The sequence below is a fragment of the Camarhynchus parvulus genome, chromosome 21, assembly GCF_901933205.1.
Source record: "Camarhynchus parvulus chromosome 21, STF_HiC, whole genome shotgun sequence".
NCBI lineage: Eukaryota > Metazoa > Chordata > Aves > Passeriformes > Thraupidae > Camarhynchus > Camarhynchus parvulus.
Genome location: NC_044591.1, coordinates 4,764,505 through 4,785,237, shown reverse-complemented (window position 1 = coordinate 4,785,237; position 20,733 = coordinate 4,764,505). Strand labels below are relative to the sequence as shown.

Here is a 20,733-nt window from a genome sequence, read left to right as displayed (position 1 = left end):
TGAGCTTTCCTCTGCCAGGAGGCAACAGGGCAATTAATGCTTTACAAACTCGGGACAAGCTGCACAAAGAATGATTTATCCCCTCTGCTTCACATTCTTGCCTGTTCCTTGTAATTAGTTCGCTCCAAAACACCAGAGTTCGGACTGCTTTCTGCCTTTAACTTCAGGAAGCAGGGCCATAATTTGCATCCTTGTGTCTCCTTGGCCGTCCCTTTTTCACAGCCCATTCCCACCACTCTGCCAAAGTGGTGACAGTGGGATCTGACAACAGATATTCAAGATCTCAGACTTTTATTTTAAAATATTCCATTTAAAATATTCCCACCACTTAGCCACAATGGCGACAGTGGGATCTGACAACAGATACTCAGGATCTCAGACTTTTATTTTAAAATATGACAGACTTTTATTTAAAATATCTTATTTAAAATATTCCCACCACTTTGCCAAAATGGCGACAGTGGGATCTGACAACAGATACTCAGGATCTCAGATTTTTATTTAAAATATGACACCCAAAGCCCCAACTTCAGGTCCCTTGTGCAAGGTGTGTAACATCAGTGCCACTCCAGTATTTTCCTCTCCTCCAAATTAAGCCAACCACTCCAATCAACCTGATCCTTCTACACCTTCTTCTCCATGGGTTTGGGTGGTTTTGTGGAATTGGATAAAAAAGTCCACATTGCAGGGGCATGGGTGGTTGGTTATTGGGTTAAAAGTACAAATAATTTAGGTGTCATTTCTTAATTAGACAGTTTATCCTTAAAAAACCTTGTAGAAAAAGAGACACAGCTTCATTTTTAGTTTGTTAAAGTGCTGTAGAACTCACAGTTTGTAAGACTGCAATATAGATAAAATCTAATAATAATAAAATAATAAAATAAAAAAAAAATAATATAGATAAAATCTAGATAAATATAGATTTAATCTATATTTATCTATATATATTTATCTATATTTAATCAATAGAGATAAAATCTAATAATAATAAAGAATAAAATAAATCTAATCAAATAAAAGACTAATAAACATCTGAGTCGAAACAAGAAATACCATCTCCCACTTTTTATCCCAACTCTAATAAAAAAAAGAAAAATATAAAACACCACACTGGGCCTTGCAGACTTAGCAGTGAGAGGGATGAGAGAAACAACCATGTGTCCCTGCAGCCCAAGGAAAATTCCAGCTTACAGGGGTTGTTTGCTGTGAACTATCATATTCCCAACCCAGAACATCTGTGAGCCACCAAACACAGGAAACTCAATAACCTTCAAGAGAGAGGCTTGTATATCCCACAAAGGTTAATTAAATAAAGCTTAGCAGCCCCAAAACGCAGCCTGGCCAAAGATACAAGGTGTCACAGACATCTTTTATGAAAAATCCTTTCCTTAGGATTTTTCCTCCTGAAAAGCTGAGAGGCCTCAGGAACAGAATGTAAACAATGGTTATCTGCTGCTGTGGAATGCAACAGGTGCATCTGTGATTGGTCTCATGTGGTTGTTTCTAATGAATGGCCAATCACAGCCCAGCTGGCTCAGACTCTCTGTCCCAGACACAAGCTTTTGTTATCATTCTTTCTTTTTCTATTCTAAGCCAGCCTTCTGATGAAATCCTTTCTTCTATTCTTTTAGTATAGTTTTAATGTAATATATATCATAAAATAATAAATCAGCCTTCTGAAACATGGAGTCAGATCCTCGTCTCTTCCCTCATCCCCGGACCCCTGTGAACACGGTCACAACAAGGTTCCTTTCCAAGGTGGCCACACTGCCCTGGGCCAGCTCACCCCACAGGCTGTGACCCCAGGGTTCCTTTGTTTGACCCAACTTTAATCAGCTTCCTTCTCTGATTCCAGCAAATCCCGCCACGGATGGCAGCCAGGAATAAAGGCTATTGTACAGCACAGGGCTGTGTTTCACAGCAAGCCATGATAAGTATTTCCTTTCCAAACATCCAAGCTCCCCAAGCACCACAATAGCCAAGAGGAGATTGTTGGAGTCTTGCAGATAAAACAACGGCGACGGTAAAACGTGAATAAATCAGGGCATCCCTCACTCCAAAGCCTCTCCTCTCCTCTTCCAGCTCGGAATTAAAGGAGGAATTTGGCAGGGCTGCTTACTGTGCTACCAGTGAGGGCCCTGGAAGCCAGAGGAGCAGTGACAGAGCTGCAAGGATCCCTCTCAGCAATTCCCACCCTTGAGAAAAACACCGTAACCACAGGTGGCTGCAAGGGGGACGATGAGGATGATCCCACACTCATCATCAAAAGGGCAAACACCCCATCTCTGGTGATATGCCCAAAGACCCAGAGAACACTTGAATAGTCATTAAAAAAACCACTGTTTAACTGTTGGAACCCTGGCTGCTGAGAATTTCAGACTTTCTGTGCTGGCAGCCACTGACACCCAAGAGAACACTGTGACCTGAGGCTGGGGAGAAGCTTCCAAAATGGAATGATGGACCTGGGATTGTGGGTGTGGAGTTTGAATAGAAGTGTGTAATATCACAGGGTGGAAAACTTACAGTTTAAGGTTTTAGAATACAGTGATATATATGGAGCAAGATGGAGGCTTTAGGGCGGAGGCTGGTCCTTCTTCTTTTTCACCTTCTTTTTCACCTTCTTCTTCTCCTTCTTCTTCACCTTCTTCTTCTCCTTCGACTTTTTCTCCCTGGGTTTGGGTGGTTTTGTGTAATTGGATTAAAAAGTCCCCATTGCGGGTCATGGGTGGTTGGTTATTGGGTTAAAAGTAAAAATAATTTAGGTGTCATTTCTTAATTGGACAGTTTATTCTTAAAAGGCCTTGTAGAGGGAGAGATACAGCTCCATTTTTAGTTGTTGGAGTGAAGTGCTGCAGAACTTGGGGTTTGTGAGACGGTAACACAGATAAGAACTAATAAACATCTGAGTCCCCACAAGAAATACCATCTCACACATTTAATCCTGACCCTGGCAAAAAGAAGTTAAGACTCAACTTTTAACCATTTTGGAATGTTGATTTTTTTTCTTTTAGTTGACAGCGCAGTACTCAACACACAAAATCTCAAAATTTAGGATAGGAAGGAAATTTCCTCAGGCAAAGTCCAATGGCTTTCCTTGAGAATCATAGGAAAACATCAGGTCTGTGATGAAATGATACTTTTCCAGCCAACAAGCGGGTGAAACAGTGAGAAAACAACACATGGAAGATCTCGAGGCAACAAACACAAGTGACTTGTGCTGAAATTGGAGGGATCTTTCTAGAAGAGCCCAGTGGGAACTGCTCCCACCTCTGCACTGAGCTCCCCTGGGAGCTGGTGCCCCATGGTGGCGTCACCTTCGGGCAGCCCAGAGGGTGAAATGGAGCTAAACTGTAAGTAAGGCTGAGCAGCCACGTTTCTCTGTTCTCACCCAGCCGAGTGTAAAATGGACACGGAGACACAGAATGCTCAATTAGGCTTCTGAAATCCACCTTTCCAAACCGTCCCCATAAACCCACTAACACGGTTATGGTTCCTCCAGGGGAGTGTGTGCTTCTCATAACTCATGGAATGCAGCCCATGGTTTATATTTCCCACTGGGGAATGCTGATGTCAAAAGCAGAAACGTTGTGAGCAGGGGCGCTGTCATGTGTGTGGTGCTTTGTTGGGGGGTAAGGACGCAGAACAAGCATCCATCTTCCTTTCTAAATCTGTTTAAAAAATTTGCACAATGAAATCTTCTCTCTGTTCACTGATGTGGACAGAGCTGTGGTGATGGCCAGCTCCTCTCTTCATTCTTTTTCCCTCACCTCCTCTTTTCCTCCCACTTTTCACTGATGAAATTACTCCAAACTCCAAGAGCAACGGGACTGGTAGGAATACATCTCACAAAAACCTGGCAAACCTGGAGCAAAGAGCACCAACTGATGACACAGAGCATGATACACAGTGGTGGCCCCTGGTCCAGCAGCTCCCTCTGACCCACCCCAAACCTCAGCTCAGGACTGTGGAGAGCCCTGGGCTAAGAGAGGCCATGGGGACCAATCTATTCCAACTGATGCATCCCAGGAAGGAGCACACTACAGCCACCAATGGTGTCACAGGGCCTTCAGGTCAGTTACCAACTAAACACACAGAGCTGTGATTAAATTACAACCCCTTGTACAATCTGGGACCACCTGGCAACAATTACAGCAGCACTGGCTGAACCCAGGGTCCCCCACGCACGTGGGCTGTGCTGGCTGCAGCTTCTCCCTCCTGCTTGCAAGTTGGGAGCCCCCCCTGGCTTCTCTTGCCATTCCAGCTAAAGCTGCAACTAATTAGTGACAGAAAAAGCAGGTCTGTGATTACACATTTCATTTCGTGTCATTATAACTGGCACCCCGCGCAGGCTTCCAAAATGGCTCCGAAATTCTTGGCACAAAACCGCCCAGGCCGGCTCCAAAACACTAATTGTGCACTCGGAGAAAAAAGGGATCACAGATGGAAGCGGTGCAAGGCAGGGCTTGCAGTTTTGGGGCAAGACAGCTTGTGCACATCAGGAGATAAATCCGCAGAGTTATCAATTGTCAAAGGCAACTCAAAAGTGTGAGGCAGCCACAAGAAATCCAAGCTGGGAACAGGCAGGGATTACCTTCCCAGAAGGAACCCAGAGCGGGTGGGTGTCAGTTTGTCACGCCTGAAAAATCAGTTCTAACCCACTGTTCATGGAAATTGAATAACCACGTTACCATGTTCCCACTATTGAATCTCCCATACATCCAATATTGGCTCTGTTTTTTCCTACAGGAACACAATCGACTTCTTGATTTCTCCTCCGTGCTAAATCCTTCTCCTGGCTCACACAACACCTTCTGCCAAGGCTGCACTGGCTGGGGAAGTTGTGATTAGGGAGGTTTGGTGATTAGGGAGGTTTGGCGAAGGTTTAGGTGAATGTGCCGTTCTCTAAATACTCACATTTGCCATCAAAATGCACCATCTTGCCAGGCAGAGCTGTGTACCTGCTTAAATATAATATATATGATAAAATAATAAATCAAGCCTTCTGAAACATGGAGTCAGATCCTCATCTCTTCTGTCATTGAATTCTGAATTCAGAATTCAGAATTGAATTCTGTCAATTCTTTTACCACACAGGGACACCTGGGTTAGGCCAAACCCCACAAATTTTGCACCTCTGATGCACTACAGCAGAAATCCACGAGTCTCAGCATTGGCTCTTTTAAGGACCTGATGATTTTTTCAAACCCCCTCCCTCCAGAAGAGAAGATTATTTACAACACAAAGGTAGCATTGAAGCCCAAACACTCTCTCCTGGAAGTAATGAGCCAGTGATGAAATGCTGCTTCACAAAGCCAGTTATCTTCTCATCTAACACTTTAGTCTTTAGTAGCTTTCCATGGCCACAGATTCCTGGGGACTGCAGTGATCCCGGATCAATCCCTGCTGGCAGAGCACTGCAACTTGGGAAGCTCTTTGCCAAGCATCCTGCTCATCCTCATGCCTGTGTGTTGCAAATATTTCCCTGCACAGCGAGGCAGGAACAACTTCCCATCTCCAGGTGTGTGCCAAGGGCTGCAGCCTCCAGGTTTTCCTAGCTCTGATCATGCAAGAGGAGCTGGTATTTCTTTCAGTCCTTTCCTTCAGGCACCGTAAGAGGGAATGGGTTGCCCGGCCAAATTACACAGTGGTTTGGTTTTTCCTGAATCTTTCACCTTAAACACCTAAAAAAACCCACATTTTCATCAGGGTCCCAGCAGAGCCAGGCCTGGCTCCAAGGGAGCCCAACTCACCAGCAGCACTCAGCTCTCCGAGCAGCTCAGCGAGACCCAAAGCACAACAATGGAAAATATTAGAAGCAATTTCAGCAACACAAATCAGGGGTTAGAAGACAGGGGTGTTATTCTTGGCAGTGCCCCAGATTTCCTGAATGAGCCGGACAATTCCCTGCTCTGTGCTGCAGGCTGGCACATACCGAGTGGAAATCATGATAACCTACTTCCCAGCCCGGGTCTCCCCCTCTGTGCCCTCCAGGCCTCCTGCAAACGAGCTCCTAATTCAGAGCGACAGAGTTTAATGTGATGAAATTTGGGGAAAGGGTAATGACACTGTTCAGAGAAAGAATAAATTATGGGAAGCATCACCGCCTTCTGCTCAGAGGCCGGGCTGTGTCCTTTGTGAGAGCTCAGCCAGGCGGGATCCTGGGGAAGTCGGAGACATGAGACTGATTTAGGAGGAAGAGCCATGAAGAAAAGCAATGTTTGGGCTCCCCGAGGTCCAGCCCCCTGCCTGGGCAGAGATGGAGCTCCCAGGGGAGCCCAGGATGGACTTTTCCCCAGCACTGAGCTCCATCTCAGATGAGAGGTTCAGGAGTTCAGCCACAGCCTTTCAGCTGACTAAACAAAGAGCCTGCAGCAGCCAGGAGGTGATGGACAAAGCAAAGCTGCCTCTCAGGGAAATTAAACCGTCAGCTGGACACATTTCCTGCCGAGCTTCCAACCTGCATCACAAACCTGAGCTGCCACCCCGTGATAGTGCGCGTGGCTGGGCTCTGGGGCTGTGCTGGGCTCCAGGGCCATGCCAGCCTGCAGGGTTGTGCCAGGCTCTAGGATAGAGTGGGGCTTCTGGGCTGTGCCAGGCTCTGGGGCTGTGCTGGGCTCTGGGGCTGTGCTGGGCTCCAAGGTTTTGCCAGGCTCCAGGGTTGTGCCAGGCTCTAGGACAGATCAGGGCTTCTGGGATGTGCCAGCTTCCAGGGCTGTGCCAGGCTCTGGGGTAGTGTTAGGCTCCAGGACTGTGCCAGTCATCAGGGCTGTGCCAGGCTCCAGAGCTGCGCTGGGCTCCAGGGTCATGCCAGGCTACAGGACATGCCAGGCTCCAGGATTGTGTTGGGCTCCAGGGTTGTGCCAGGCTCTAGGACAGAGCAGGGCTTCTGGGCTGTGCCAGGCTCTGGGGTTGTGCTGGGCTCCAGGATTGTGATTGTGCCAGTCATCAGGGCCATGCCAGGCTCCAGGGCCATGCCAGGCTCCAAGGCTGTGCCAGGCTCCAGGGATATACCAGGTTTCAGGGCTGTGTCAGGCTCCAGGGCCGTGCCAGGCTCCAGAGCCATGCCAGCTTCCAGGGCCGTGCCAGGTCTGAGCACCCTATCAGGCTGGTCCAAGAGCACAGACATGCAGGGGGTGGCTGAGCTCCAGCTCCTCCACGCTCATCAAGAGTTCCAGACTCAGCTTTTCAATATCTCCAGCTGAAAGTGGAGATCACAGAGCTTAGCAGACACGCAGGCCCCTCACCTAATCACTCGGGGCTTTACCTGAGTTATTGAACCCAGGTGGAATTTAAGCAGCATCTCAGAGGCCACTTGAAAGCAGGCAGCTCAGTCTGAGAGTTAAACTATCAGTGACCAGGCAGGGAAAGGACCTGATGCCATCCCAAAAATGCAAAGGGTGCCTTGACTCCTGACCCTTCTCCTTCCCAAGGAGAAGAACAGAGATGGAACAGGACAGAGGGCAATGCAAGGCAGCAAATCCTCACCCTCTGCTACCACCACAAGAGAAGGGACAAAGGACAGAGCCTGCCAGGCTCAGGGCTCCCTGCCTTCCCCTGTGGCAGCGCTGGGAGGGGCAGGAGCAAGGCTGGGTGTCACCATTTCAGAGGGCACAGAGGAGAGGAACAAATCCAAATATTCAGTGAGGTCTCTATGTCATTTTCCATCTCTTTCTGAGCTCTTTGCTCCTAGCAGAGCTCACAGCTGCCAGTACTGTGCCCACAGCTCTGTTCTGGGGACATTTCTTCCCCTGTAAGAGCTCAGAGACACAAATCTGCACCTGGGACAGGGTGCTGGGAACTCTCCCATCCCATTGCAGTGTTTAGGGTCACCATCAATGTCAGGCAGTGCCACGTGCTCAAACAAGGGGTGGCAGGGGGAAGGCTACACACCAACCTGCTGTGCTGAAATTCCCCCTCACGTGGGCTGGGGTGTCATTGTCACCCTCAGAAATGAAGGGATGGGATAATTTTCAGGCTAAGAACGATTTATTGCTCAGATAAACATCAGTCTCAGAGGCTGTGAGATTTTAGAGGAGCAAGCATTCAGCCACAGCTCAGAGTAGTCACAAGTTCTTTGTTACAACACAATATAGAACTTTCTAAACCCAATGGACAGTTGTTGCAGAATTTATTTTGCTTTTCTAACCTATCACCTTTACTCACTTCTGCTGCACTGTGGATACTTTTGTCCAATGTGTTCTGTCTCACTTGCACAGAATATAATAATAATAATAATAATAATAATAATAATAATAATAATATATTATATCTAATGATATATATAATATATAATATATAATGTGTATAATATACATTATAATTATAATATATTAATTATAGTAATATGTATAATATAATATAATATAATATAATATAATATAATATAATATAATATAATATAATATAATATAATATAATATAATATAATATAATATAATATAATATAATATAAATGTATGTTTTATGTATGTATATGTATGTGTGTGTTATATATATATATGTAATATATATTATATCTGTTATATATAACATTTCTATATGTTATATATAACAGATGCTTCTGTTATAACTTCTAAACTTTTAGCTTATTCCATATAACCAGACCTCTACATTACAAACCCTTCACCATCTTACCAATGCAGTTTCTCACTTACTTAAGGCATATTCTTTCTTACAACTATAAAACATAAATTTATGATTTTTCTGCCGAATGTCTGTGTATTGTATTTTCACATCAACCCAAGCTTCTTCCAAGGCTGCAGATCAAACCCCTCAGTGTCCGTGGAAGTTTCTGTTTTTCCCATTCCCACACTGGGGTATTTTTATTTTGAAGGAGAAATGATGACCAGCAAAGAGCAAACAGAGCCCTGCAGTGAGGAGATGCCAGCCCCCAAGGGAGAGCGAGATCTCCTCACTGGAGAGATTCCACTGCACAGCAGCCCTAATTACACTGTCAGCAGAGATGCCCTTCCCCTGCTCCGTGCTCCTGGAACACCATCAATGATCTCTGCAGGCAGAGAGGAAGGGCCACAGATCCTGCTGACACGTTCTGGCACAGCTCTGCGGCATTCAGCAGAGCCACAGCAGCGAGCACAGCCTGACCCCAGGCTCCACACACCAACCAGAGGAGCTTCCAGCAGCCATAAATGCAGGAATAAATGCACCCATCATAACAGCCTGGCTGTGTGCCCCTGCCCCAGCACCTCCCTGATGCTCACAGTTCCCTCCCAGACCTTCCTCCAGCTCCTCTGCTCCACAAGGACACACTGAGGAGGCCAAAGCCACCAGCAGGAAAAGCCATCACACCCCTGCAAACACACAGCCTGAGATGAGGGTTTAGTTACACAGGCACATTCCCTGATGTGGGAAATAGAAATAAAATCTTTCAAAACACCTCTCAGTTATCCTACCTCTGTAAAGCTGGGAACAATCCCTGCACCTTGGGGCACCTGCAGGGGCCAGGCATATTGTATTTGTGGGGTGCCCCATGGCAGGGAGGAATGATGAATCTGACTCCATGTTCTTAGAAGGCATATTATATTATATTATATTATATTATATTATATTATATTATATTATATTATATTATATTATATTATATTATATTATATTATATTATATTATATTATATTATATTATATTATATTATATTATATTATATTATATTATATTATATTATATTATATTATATTATATTATATTATATTATATTATATTATATTATATTATACTACGTTATGTTATGTTATTATACTAAAGAACACAGGAAGGATACTTACACAATGCTAAAAAGATAATAATGAAAACTCATTACTCTTTCCAGAGTCCTGACACAGCTTGGCCCTAATTGGCCAAAGAGGAAAACAACTCAAATCAGAACCCAATGGAACAATCACCTGTGGGTAAACAATCTCCAAACACATTCCAAAGGAGCGAAACACAGGAGAAGCAAATGAGAGAAGAATTGTTTTCCTTTTTCACTGAAGCTTCTCAGCTTCCCAGGAGAAAAACCCTGGGCAAAGGGAATTTTTCCAGAGAATGTGAATGCCCCACAGGCAGAGCTGTCCCATTTGCCCCTGGGATGCTCCTCCAGCTGCTGCCTGAGCACAACACAAACAGAGAGCACAATTCCCACCTCAACCCCAACCTGGTGAGGTGGGAATTCCCACCAGCTAACCTGGCTGCTCTGCTGCTGCTCTCAGGGGCTCAGAGGATGATTCACAGAGCAACGTAATTTTATTTTCTGCCCCCTGCCCATGCTGAGGGCCGGCAGAGATCAGCTCCCTGTTGTGCCTGTAGCTCTTGAAGCATATAAATACCTATTTTCCTGTCCCAGAAATAATGTTACAGCATGTTCTGGGTGCTACCCAATTGGGTTTGAAGGGCTGAATGAGGACAGAGCTCACCACCTCCAGGTCGTGATCCACCTCAAGCTCCCCAGCAGCTCAGCAGCAATTCCTGCAGGAGTTTTTGGGCTGGTGTCACTCTGCTTTTGTCCCTCTCTCCTCCCCTCCAGCCCAACCCTGCAGTGAGCAGCCCCTGAGAAGCATTCCCAGCCCCGGTGATGAGAAGGATGAGTTCAGAGCGTGCCCTGAGCAGCTCCGTTTCCTTTTCTCTGCTTCCTTCCTGCATGGAATTACTCATTTCCTTGGCAGGAAAGCTCATTACAGAAGGTGCTTTTCTGAGTTCAGCTGAGGTTATTATCTGCTCACTGACAGGGGCTACAAGGCACCCATGGAGCTTCCCCTCCCCTGTGGGTTGTTCTCCTGTGCCACAGCTTGGGATAGGAAGAATAAAGCCTGCTTGTTTGACATACCTTTTTTATCCTTTTTTTTTAAATGAAAAAAAAAGCTTTGCTACAAGCATCAAAGCCTGAGGAAGGCACAGACAGCCTCTCCACAGAACAAAAGGCAAGCAGCTGTGGGAAACATCTTCCAAGGAGCTGGCTCTGATGGCAGGGCAGGTCAGACCCCAAAATGCTCTGCTGGTCCTCCTGCCTATCACTAAAATCACTAAAACCACTAAAATCACAAAAATCCAAAGCTGCTTTTCTGTGGGGAAAGGTGGAGAGCACCTCCAAGGTGTAAATCAGAGAAGAATCAGGCACTGAGGTTGTATGGAATCAGCTAAAAAGTTTAGAGGTTATAACAGAAGCATCTGCGTGCAAGTGAGGGAGAAACCATTGGACAAAAGTATCCACAGTGCAGCAGAAGTAAAGGTGATGGGTTAGAAAAGCAAAATAATTGATCCCACAGCACAAGGAGAGTGCAGGGCTCAGCACAAGGTAACATTTGGTGCTGCACATAGGTTTGATTCCGTTCAAGAGGTTTTTCCTTGCTCTCAACACCTCAGAAGTAGTTCCCAGTTAAATGTTTCCCCAGCTGGACGTGGCTGCAGGGTCTGGGGAGTGACACAGCAGCTGCCTCCTGTGTCAGACAGAGAATCTGGAGGGAAATGGGCAATGTGGGGCCCACGGGGGTAAAGCTGCCTCTGTCTTCCTCAACAACAGCATAAAATCACCTTACAGGCTGATATTTGCACATCCCCATCATGTGCAAACCTGAATACATCTCACAGCTTCCCCCACAGCTGGGGAGGACACACTCCTGTGCCTGTGTGGCAGGGAATTGCCCTGGAAGAGAGCAGGAATCCAACCACCAATCCCAAAGCCTCAACTTCTGGCTCTCCACACCAGTGCCACCCCTCCCCTGTGGCTGTGTCCCCTCCTCCAGGCCTGGAATCACCAGAATCACCACCCTGAGCCCAGCTCACCCTCTGGATACAGGAGGGAGCAGGCAAAGGGAGAATGCAGAGATCCCAAACCTGTCACAGGGGCAGCTCCAACTCAGCCAGTCCTATAATAACAAATCCAGCCCCTGACAAACCTTCTCAAAGCAGCTTCCAGAGCTTTATCCAGTGGCACCATTGGAAACATCAATTTGGCCTTGATTTTAAACATTCAGCAGCATTTGGCGAGTGGATGAATGGCTGGGACACTCTGAATGTAGAAATTCTCCAGAAATGGAAAGCACTGCAGAGTGCTTCCCAGGAAGCCAGAGCAGCATCCTTGTGATGCAAGGAAATTCACAATAATAATAATAATAATAATAATAATAATAATAATAATAATAATAATAATAATAATAATAATAATGAAAATGTTATTATAATATTGATAATACTAATACTATTACTTATAAGTATTACTGTTATAAAATCATTAATAAAATTAACACAATTATTATTGTCATGTATATAATAATATTTTATTTATTATATAATAATTATTATATTATTATATAATTATTATATAATTAACCTTATAGTATAATATAATAATATATTATTCATTCTTATAATAATATTTGTTATTATATTATATTAATAATAATAGCAACAGTAACAATAACAATAATTATTATTACAACAATAACAATAATAATTTTATAATGAATCATTGATCATACTAATACTACTACTTATTCATATTATTGCTATTATAAAGTCATTAATAAAATTAATACATTATTATTATTATTACTATTTTTATTACTATTATTATTACTATTTTTATTACTATTATTATTACTATTATTATTACTATTATTGTCATTGTTGTTGTCGTTATTACACCAGAAAAAAAAAAACTAATAAAAACCCATGACAGTTATTTTTAAGCACATTTTTAAAGACATTTAAAGACATTTTTAGAGCATTTTCTGCAGGCGCAGGACTTGAAACGAGCCAAACCCAAGGAAGTTGAGCAGAATAGAGCGACACTTACTGTGCAGGCAGCCAGCATCCCCTGCGAGCTGGGACCATCCTGGGCAGCACCTGTAGGTGGTCTGGGACCTCAGCTGGTACACCTGCCTGTAGCCTGTGTAATACACAACCCTGAAACGCAAAAACCCAGCCAAAGTCAGCTCCTGCAGGGCAGGGAAAGGGGAAGAGCAGAATTTGTAGCCATGGGTGCAAATAAAATGAGGTTTGCGAAAGTGCTGCCGTTGTTTTCCACACAGCCCGGCAGTGATCCCTGATGCTAAGAAAATTAGGAACACAAGAGACAACACCCAGGTTTCACGCCACCCCAGATTATTTTTTCCTCCTTTTCTAGATTATTTACAGCTCTGAGCTCCTCCCTTACACTGCTTGCTCACAAAGGAAATGTAAACTTTAAGAACGGGTATTTCCACCTTAGTGAGCAGGAGCAGGTGTCTCTAAGGGGTTGGTGAGCTAAAAAATCAACATAATCCTGCTGGCAACACCAAGCTACTCCTAAAGTTGTGCTGGACACAGCAAGGCAGCTTGGCAGGGAACACTGAGGGTCCCTTTAGCACTCCCAGGAGCTCCCTCCAGGGTGGGAGCTGGGGGAGTAAAGCAGGGACTGATCTGAAGCGTAAATAAATAAAAGCGACACAAAATTTTTTGCCCCGGAAATTTGGTGTTGTGTGTTTGTGAGAATTGAAACACAGATAATACTTCTGAAGCTGATTTTTAAAAAGCTCCCTTGGCAGAACATGAAACTGCTCCACCAAAGCAAATCAGGCAAACAACAACAAATATTTGGCAGGGCAGATGTGTTGTGCATGTCCACTGAAAATATTTATCGTAACTCAGTCGACTTGTTTGATTTTGTCTGGATGTTCCTACAAAAAAAAAAAAAACCCAAATAACAGTGAACCTTTAATCCCTGGGAAGGAAACCTTCAGCAACTCCTGCGTGCCAAGCAGCATGTGGAAGCAGAGCTGAGAAAAATAAAAGCAGACACCAATATTTTTTTTTTTTTGGTTTTCTATGAGCTGTTAACAAATTATGAAGGAAATTGCTGTGTTCCAGAAGCAGCTGAGAAAGCAATTCACAGGCACCAGGATCCAGCCCACCAGGATGCTCCTGGTACCAAGAGCTCTCTCCAACCCAGCCTAGGAAGGAGAAGGGGAGATGGTGGATGCAGGGGAGTGTGAACATGACAAAGATGGGGAGGAAAAGCTCAGGGATGGGGAGGAAAAGCTCGAGATAGTGATGTAGGACAGCTCAGGGCTCCTTGTGCCCCAGCAGTGCCCTGAGCAGCCTCATCCAGAGTGTCCAATCTCTGTTGGACACTCCAGACCCTTCAGGACAGGCAAATATTGTGACAGCCTCGGTGCCTCTGGGTATCTGGGTGCGGCAGATGGGAAAGAGTCACACAGGAGATACTTTATCTTCAGTGTTTCTCTTTTCTTTTGTGTTTTAAGGAATCCCTGGCACAGAAAACGAGGAATGAGCCAGAACTAATGGAACCCAGGGAATCCTGCTGTGTCCTGCTGCTGGAAAATCCCATTCCAGCCCTTCTGGGATAGCACTGGGATTCCTTCAAGCTTGGTTATGGAGGGCTGAGCAAAGCTACCTTGCTGTCATTACTCACTGGGAGGCTGCACAAAGGGATGCACAAACATCTCTTCCCCAGGAACACAGAGCAGCACAGCCTGAGGATGCTCCAGCTGAGCAGATGCTGCTTTTCCCAGTCACCTCCAGGAACTCTAAGGCCAATTTCAGGCCAGATCCTGGAGTTGTGAATGCTCTTCCTGAGCTGCCAGAGCTGGGTCCAACTGGAGCAGCTCCAGCATCCCCGCGAGCGCCGACACCACGCTCGGCTGCCCGGCACAAGGGAACTTGGCAGGACAGCTCCCAGCTCCTGGAAAAGCTTGCTGCAATGGGAACTCCCAGAAGGTTAGAGAGAGGAGATCTGGGACAAAACTTTGCCCAAGGAATGGTCTGCTGATAGTCCTTTCCCTGTCTGGATTTCACAACTCCTGGGGTGAAATCCCGCTGTGGTTTCCCCTCTGTGCTTCCATCAGGATCGGTTTTAGCGCTGGGTTATTCTGATATTGGTAATGCAGCAGAACAGAAAGTTATTTAATTTCAGTCCCTCGATTTGTGATGTCGAGCCCATCCTTTAAGGAGCTGAAGGGACTGCTGGGGCTGAAGAGCTCCCAGCCTTTGAAGTGGAAGAAGACAGGGCACCCATCCTTTCAAAGCCTTCCCTGCAAACACAGCCAAGAGTGGGACTCTGTTTGCTCCTTTGTTGCCAGGACACAGATCTCATCACCAGGGTAATTACTGGCAATTACAGGTTAGGAGGAATTCCTAAAGACAGGACTTAAAAGCTGTCTTGAGTCCAAGATGTTTCTTTGAAACGACAACTTTCATTTTTATTCTGCAAAGGCTTGTACCATCCTAATGAGGCCGGAAGAGCAGGTGGAGGCTGGAAGCAGCTTGGGCACGTTGTTGTTGGGCTGCTGCACAGGTAAGAAAAGTTCCTTTTTATTGTACTTGCAGGGTGCCCGTGGCAGGGAGGAATGATGAATCTGATTCCATGTTCTCAGAAAGCTAATATATTATATTATATTATATTATATTATATTATATTATATTATATTATATTATATTATATTATATTATATTATATTATATTATATTATATTATATTATATTATATTATATTATATTATATTATATTATATTATATTATATTATATTATATTATATTAGTGATTAATATAATATAATATGTTATTAATATAATGGGATTATTTATATATTATAATATATATCATATCATACCATACAGTAGAAAGATCAGCAATCATGGATTCAATGCTCACTATTCCCCATTCAGGGGCTTTCAGCTACTACAGATTTATTATTTATTATTTATTATTTATTATTTATTATTTATTATTTATTACTTATTACTTATTACTTATTATTTATTACTTATTATTTATTATTTAAATTTTTCTTTTTATTGCTATTCTTTACTACCTCTTATTATCATAAGAGGTTAATATTTGAGAATCATTTCTTTTTCCCTCAGCATTTAGAAAAAAACCACAACTTTATCGTCTCTTACTGAAGTAAGACACTTCCAAAAGATTAAGGATTTTTTTTTAGAAGAATCTGTGGAAGTTTCCATCCCCCCATTTCCCAGCAGGAGCAGCCCAGGGCGGAGGGAGGAGCACCCACCTGCGCTCGTAGCCCGCGCACCAGCGGCGGCCCCCGCAGTCCTGCTGCCACACCCGGGCAGCCTGCACGCACGGCTGCCGCAGCCCCACCACCCCCAGCTGCTGCTCTGCGCACACGTTCGGCCTGGAAAAGAGAAATGCAGGGGTGTCAGGCATGCAGGGGAGCCAGAGGGATGCAGGGGTGTCAGGGATGGAGGGGAACCAGAGGGACCCAGGGATCCAGAAGGGTCAGAGATGTAAGGGGCTGCCATAGCCCCATGACCCCCAGCAGCTGCTGCCCGCACAGAGAAATGCAGGGATGGGAGGGATGCAGGGGAACCAGAGGGATGCAGGGGATGCAGAGGGATGCAGGGGGTGTCTCAGGTTTAGCTGGGAGATCTCTGCTGTCCATGGCCACTGAGTGTCCCTGCAGGGCTGATCAAATTCCATCATCCCATGGGGAGATGCTCCGCCCAGGGGAGGAGCCAAGCATTCCTACCTGGATCCAATCTGAGGGTTGGAATAACAGAGACAGCCTTTCCCGCTGGACTCCCAGAGGGAGCCCAGGCCCATCTGCAGCAGCCCTGGAGCTGCAGAGGAAAACTCCCCCCTTGTGCAGGATCCCTGCTCCAGCAGCAGCACAGCTGGCACTGCAGGAGGGCTGAGCCCCCATGGGATGGGGCTGTGCCACCCCCTGACACACAGGGGGACAGGGCCTGCTCTGACTCTGGCAGTGGGGTTTTTTGGTTTTTTGTTTGTACTATTGCATTTGTATTTTAATTTTCCTAGTAAAGAACTGTTATTCCTATTCCCATATCTTTGCCTGAGAGCCGCTTAATTTCAAAATTATAATAATTCAGAGGGAGAGGGTTTATATTTTCCATTTCAAGGAAGGTTCCTGCCTTCCTTAGCAGACACCTGTCTGTTCAGACCAAGACAGGGGTCACAGCTGTGAGGGGTGCAGTGTTCCCACTGCCTGGATTTCCTTCTGGCAGGGCAGGAAGGGCTTGGGCAACCTCCTCCTGCATCCACCCCTCAATGGGTTAATCACTGCAGGGAAAAGAAACAGTGCCAGGCCCACCAGCCACAGGGGTGGTTTCATGCTCATTCAGGGCTAAGGGCTGTGAGGCTAATTCCAATAAATCAAAGAAATGTACTTTGTTTCTTCTCTAATCCCAACTCTTTCTCCAAGCACAAGTCAGTGGGTTTAACTAAGGATGAAGAGTGAGACATTTGTCCCTGACTCCATGAACCACTTGGTATTTGGGGCTGCTTCTGCTGCTTCCAACAGGAGCCAGGGTTTTCTTAGAGATACTTTCTATTAAAAAAAAAAAAAGTGAAAATAACTCATTTGGACGTGGTGAAGCTTAGAGGTCACAGCTGGCATCCGAATTCTCCAGGCTGCTCAATTCCAACCCCGGCGTGCTGGCACAGGGCTCTGCTCCAGTGCCCCGTCCAAGAAGTCCTGAAAGTAACTGCCAGGGCAGGAGCACAAAACCCTGACGTGGGGAGAAAAAGCTGCTTCTTCCAAAACCTTTATCTTCTAAAGGACACGCTTTTTTGTAAAGAATTAAACCCCTCGGAGAGGGCGGCTTGGAGTCTGCACCCCACACCACACGGGCTCCATGGACAAAGGGAATTACAGTGATCCCCTGGCTCTCAGAGACCATCTTCTGGCAGGAGGCCAAATTTGCAAGGAAGTCTTCCAGAGCAGCCAAATGATTAACACCAAACTGTAACTGTAAAATGTAATTAAAAAGAGCAGCCTACGTGCTGCTGGAGTAACAGCAGCGGGCGGGGAGGAACGTGGGATAAGAAAGTGCAGTGAAATAAAAGCAGCAGGTCTTGGAAGAAAGGGCAAAGTATTCACACAGGAATCATCTGTTACACTCAGACAAGTTTCAGCTAAACCAAGGAGTTCCCTCCGACAAGAAAAGACTGTGCACATTTTCAATTTTCTATTCCCCTTTCTGCACATCTAGAAGTAAATGAAGAAACCCACAACAGCTTTCTCCCCACTGCCCCTTCACTCTCTGATGTGAAAACACCGCATTTGGCTCCTGCTTCTCCATCCCCTGCCCGACAAAACCCCTCCCGGAGCTCTTTCCTTCCTACTCACATGTGGGGCTGCAGTGTGGTGCCAGCAGCCAGCGGGGACATTCGCAGCGCCACGAGGAGCGACAGTGCCACGGCAGGAAACTCCATCGCAGCTGCTGCTCTCCCTCCAGGTGCTTCCAGCGGTTATCCCGGGAATCCCGGGAGTCTCCTGCTCCCAACGTGCCCGTGTCTGTCTGTCCTTGCAGAGCACAAAGCTATGGGAGCACAGGGGGAGAGCGGATTTATCCTTCCTGGATGCTTCCTCCCTCTCGGGTTCCGCTCAGCCACTTTCTTCACTCCACTGGAAATTACGGCGCAGGTTGCAGCTGGATTTTTTCCCCAAACCAAACCCGGCTCCTCATGCTCGTTTGCTCGCGGTGAGACGCGCTGAAGTGACTTTTCCTCCTGGGATTTGCTGCCTGACAAAGCTCGAGGAGCTGGGGGCTCACAGGAGCTGGGTTGTGCCCAGCAGAGCAGCCCCATGCGGGCTGAGCTGCTCCGGAGCTGCCATCCCCTTCCCGGGGCACTTTGAAACCCAGCCGTTGGCAAGGAGAAGGAGAAAGGAGGAAGGAGGGGTGCTCTTCTGGCAGGAGAATCTCGCCTCGCAGGCCGGGTGATCCTTCACTGCATCCACAGAGCTGCGGGCATCCTCCGGAGCCGGGAGAGAGGAGCTCGGCACACACACGCGCCAGAGCAGCTTCCCTGCGGCTCGGGGCAGTAACAAAACTTCCCCCTGCCTTTCCCAGGTCCAGCTCCTTTCCCTCACATGCCTCTTTGCTCGCTGTCAGTCAGAAATCCCTCCCACGAGCAGTGCCCAGCCCCGAGCAGAGGAGGGGGAGGATGCAGGGATGGAGCAGCGGTGCCTCGGGGCTGCTGCTCCACTACCCAAGGCTGTGTGCGGACACAGCAGCCCAAATCCCTTTGCCAGAAGCTCGAGAAACATCCCACAGAGATTCAATCTTCCCCGTGCACTGCAGCAGATAACAAAATGGATTGTTTCCCAAGGAAATTCTGCTGGCGGGGACACCTCCAACTGCACACAGCAGCTGGCACAGGGGGATGGGGAGAAGGAGAGCAGGGATGCTGCACTAAACATCTCAAACAAACTCTCCCCAAGGGCCAGGAGGGACCAGAGCAGCAGCTGGGCACCTCTGAGCTGCCCCAGGGCCCTCCAGAGCTCACTTGGCCTGGGGCAGGTGCTGATTTCCATCAGAGAAGCAGGATAAGAAGGAGGAAGGCTGGGATAGTTCCATGGATATATTTTGTGGCTAAAGGACAACCATTAATCAAGACTAAAGTCCCCAAGGGCCATGCCCAAAAGCTGCTGGGTCTTGGAAAAAAACTGAAGCAGCTGCTCCTTACACCAGAACCCTCCCAAAGTCACAGCAGTGCCATAAATCCTCAAGTAAGAGAAAAGAGCAGGTGAGGGGGGTTAATGCTTCCACTTAGCAGTAAAATATCAGCCAAGCCCAACGGATGGGAAGAAAACATCATTCATTCTTCCTTGATAAGAAAGGCAGCTACATAAAGATGTTTTATAACAACAGAGAGAGCTCCAGGATACAATAAATCCAGGCCTCTCTTTTTCTGTCTGGGATTAGAAAGTTAGAACTTCCTTACAGTAGGAAGCAGGCTGCTCCCAGTTTGACTTGCAGGGATTGCTCCCAGTGGGCAGAGCTGGGAGTCGGGCTCCCTCTCCAGGACACGGCTCGAGGGGAAAGGGGATTGATCGGTGCAGCCACAGCTGCCACACTGCCCCAGGTGACAATCCTGGCTGTCACAACTCACTGCAGAGTCCTGGCGTGGCCACTCTCCCGGCCACAGCCACCCCGGCCAGGCTGCCTGCAGGGAGAAGGGGAAGGTCCAGTGGGAAAAGCTGAGCTTTGAGGAGTGACCCAGCCCAAACCCAGCTCTCTTTTAAAGCCCCTTTAAAGCCAGAACCCAGCAAACTAGCTCTGCAGTACCACCATAGCCAGCTATGCAGTCCTCTTAAAGCCCCTTTAAAGCCAGGAGTGACCCAGCACAAACTCAGCTATGCAGTTCTCTTAAAGCCCCTTTAAAGCCAGTAGTGAGGTTTCCCACCTAAGGAGGCCCATGTGAGCAAGGGCTGTGGAGAGCAGGGGATTCATGGGACACACGTGAAAGACAGATATCTGAAACCGTACCCTGTCTGTGAAGTCAATTTAGCATGTTTTCAATTTTATATCATTTCCCAGCACAGCCGCCCTCCGAGGATGTCATCCTCTGGCTCCGTGAAAAACTGCCCTGAAAGTGGTCCAAGATTTGATACAGCTCCATAAATACTGATGATAATATCTGCAGTCGTGCCAGAGACCACAGAAACTGAAGCATTAACGTGCCATTCATTCCCCAGCATTATTTAATCTTTGCTATCAATGTGCTGGATGTGATATGGGCGCCAGGGCTCTCCATGCACAATCCTGTCCCTATCCCACCCTCCTCTGGTACCTTCCTGAGCTCTGGCCTGATGATATTTAAGGATCTTGCACATCTGATCCAGATGTGCTTCACAGCAGCTCTGCCTGGCCTCTGTAGACCCACACATCTTGTTCCTTTATGGGTATATGAGAGTTTTGCCCAGACCACCTGGGCAGAGCAGAGCATAATTTTGGCTGAGCTCAGGGCCTCCCACTGC

The 20,733-nt window shown here is 46.5% G+C and overlaps 1 protein-coding gene across 2 annotated transcripts in view; it reads right to left on the bottom strand.

The window, feature by feature from the left end:
- MEGF6 (multiple EGF like domains 6) overlaps window positions 1-18,847 on the bottom strand; it is a 97,255-nt gene extending 78,408 nt beyond the window's left edge. For both annotated transcript variants that reach the window (XM_030963837.1, XM_030963838.1), the window contains exons 1-3: window positions 18,100-18,847; window positions 16,003-16,125; window positions 12,785-12,894 (exon numbers count right to left, since the gene is read on the bottom strand). In XM_030963837.1, the coding sequence (XP_030819697.1) occupies window positions 12,785-12,894; window positions 16,003-16,125; window positions 18,100-18,185 (319 nt within the window). In that variant the 5' untranslated portion in view covers window positions 18,186-18,847. The remainder of the gene's footprint in view (window positions 1-12,784; window positions 12,895-16,002; window positions 16,126-18,099) is intronic.
- Between the last annotated feature and the right edge of the window lie 1,886 nt (window positions 18,848-20,733).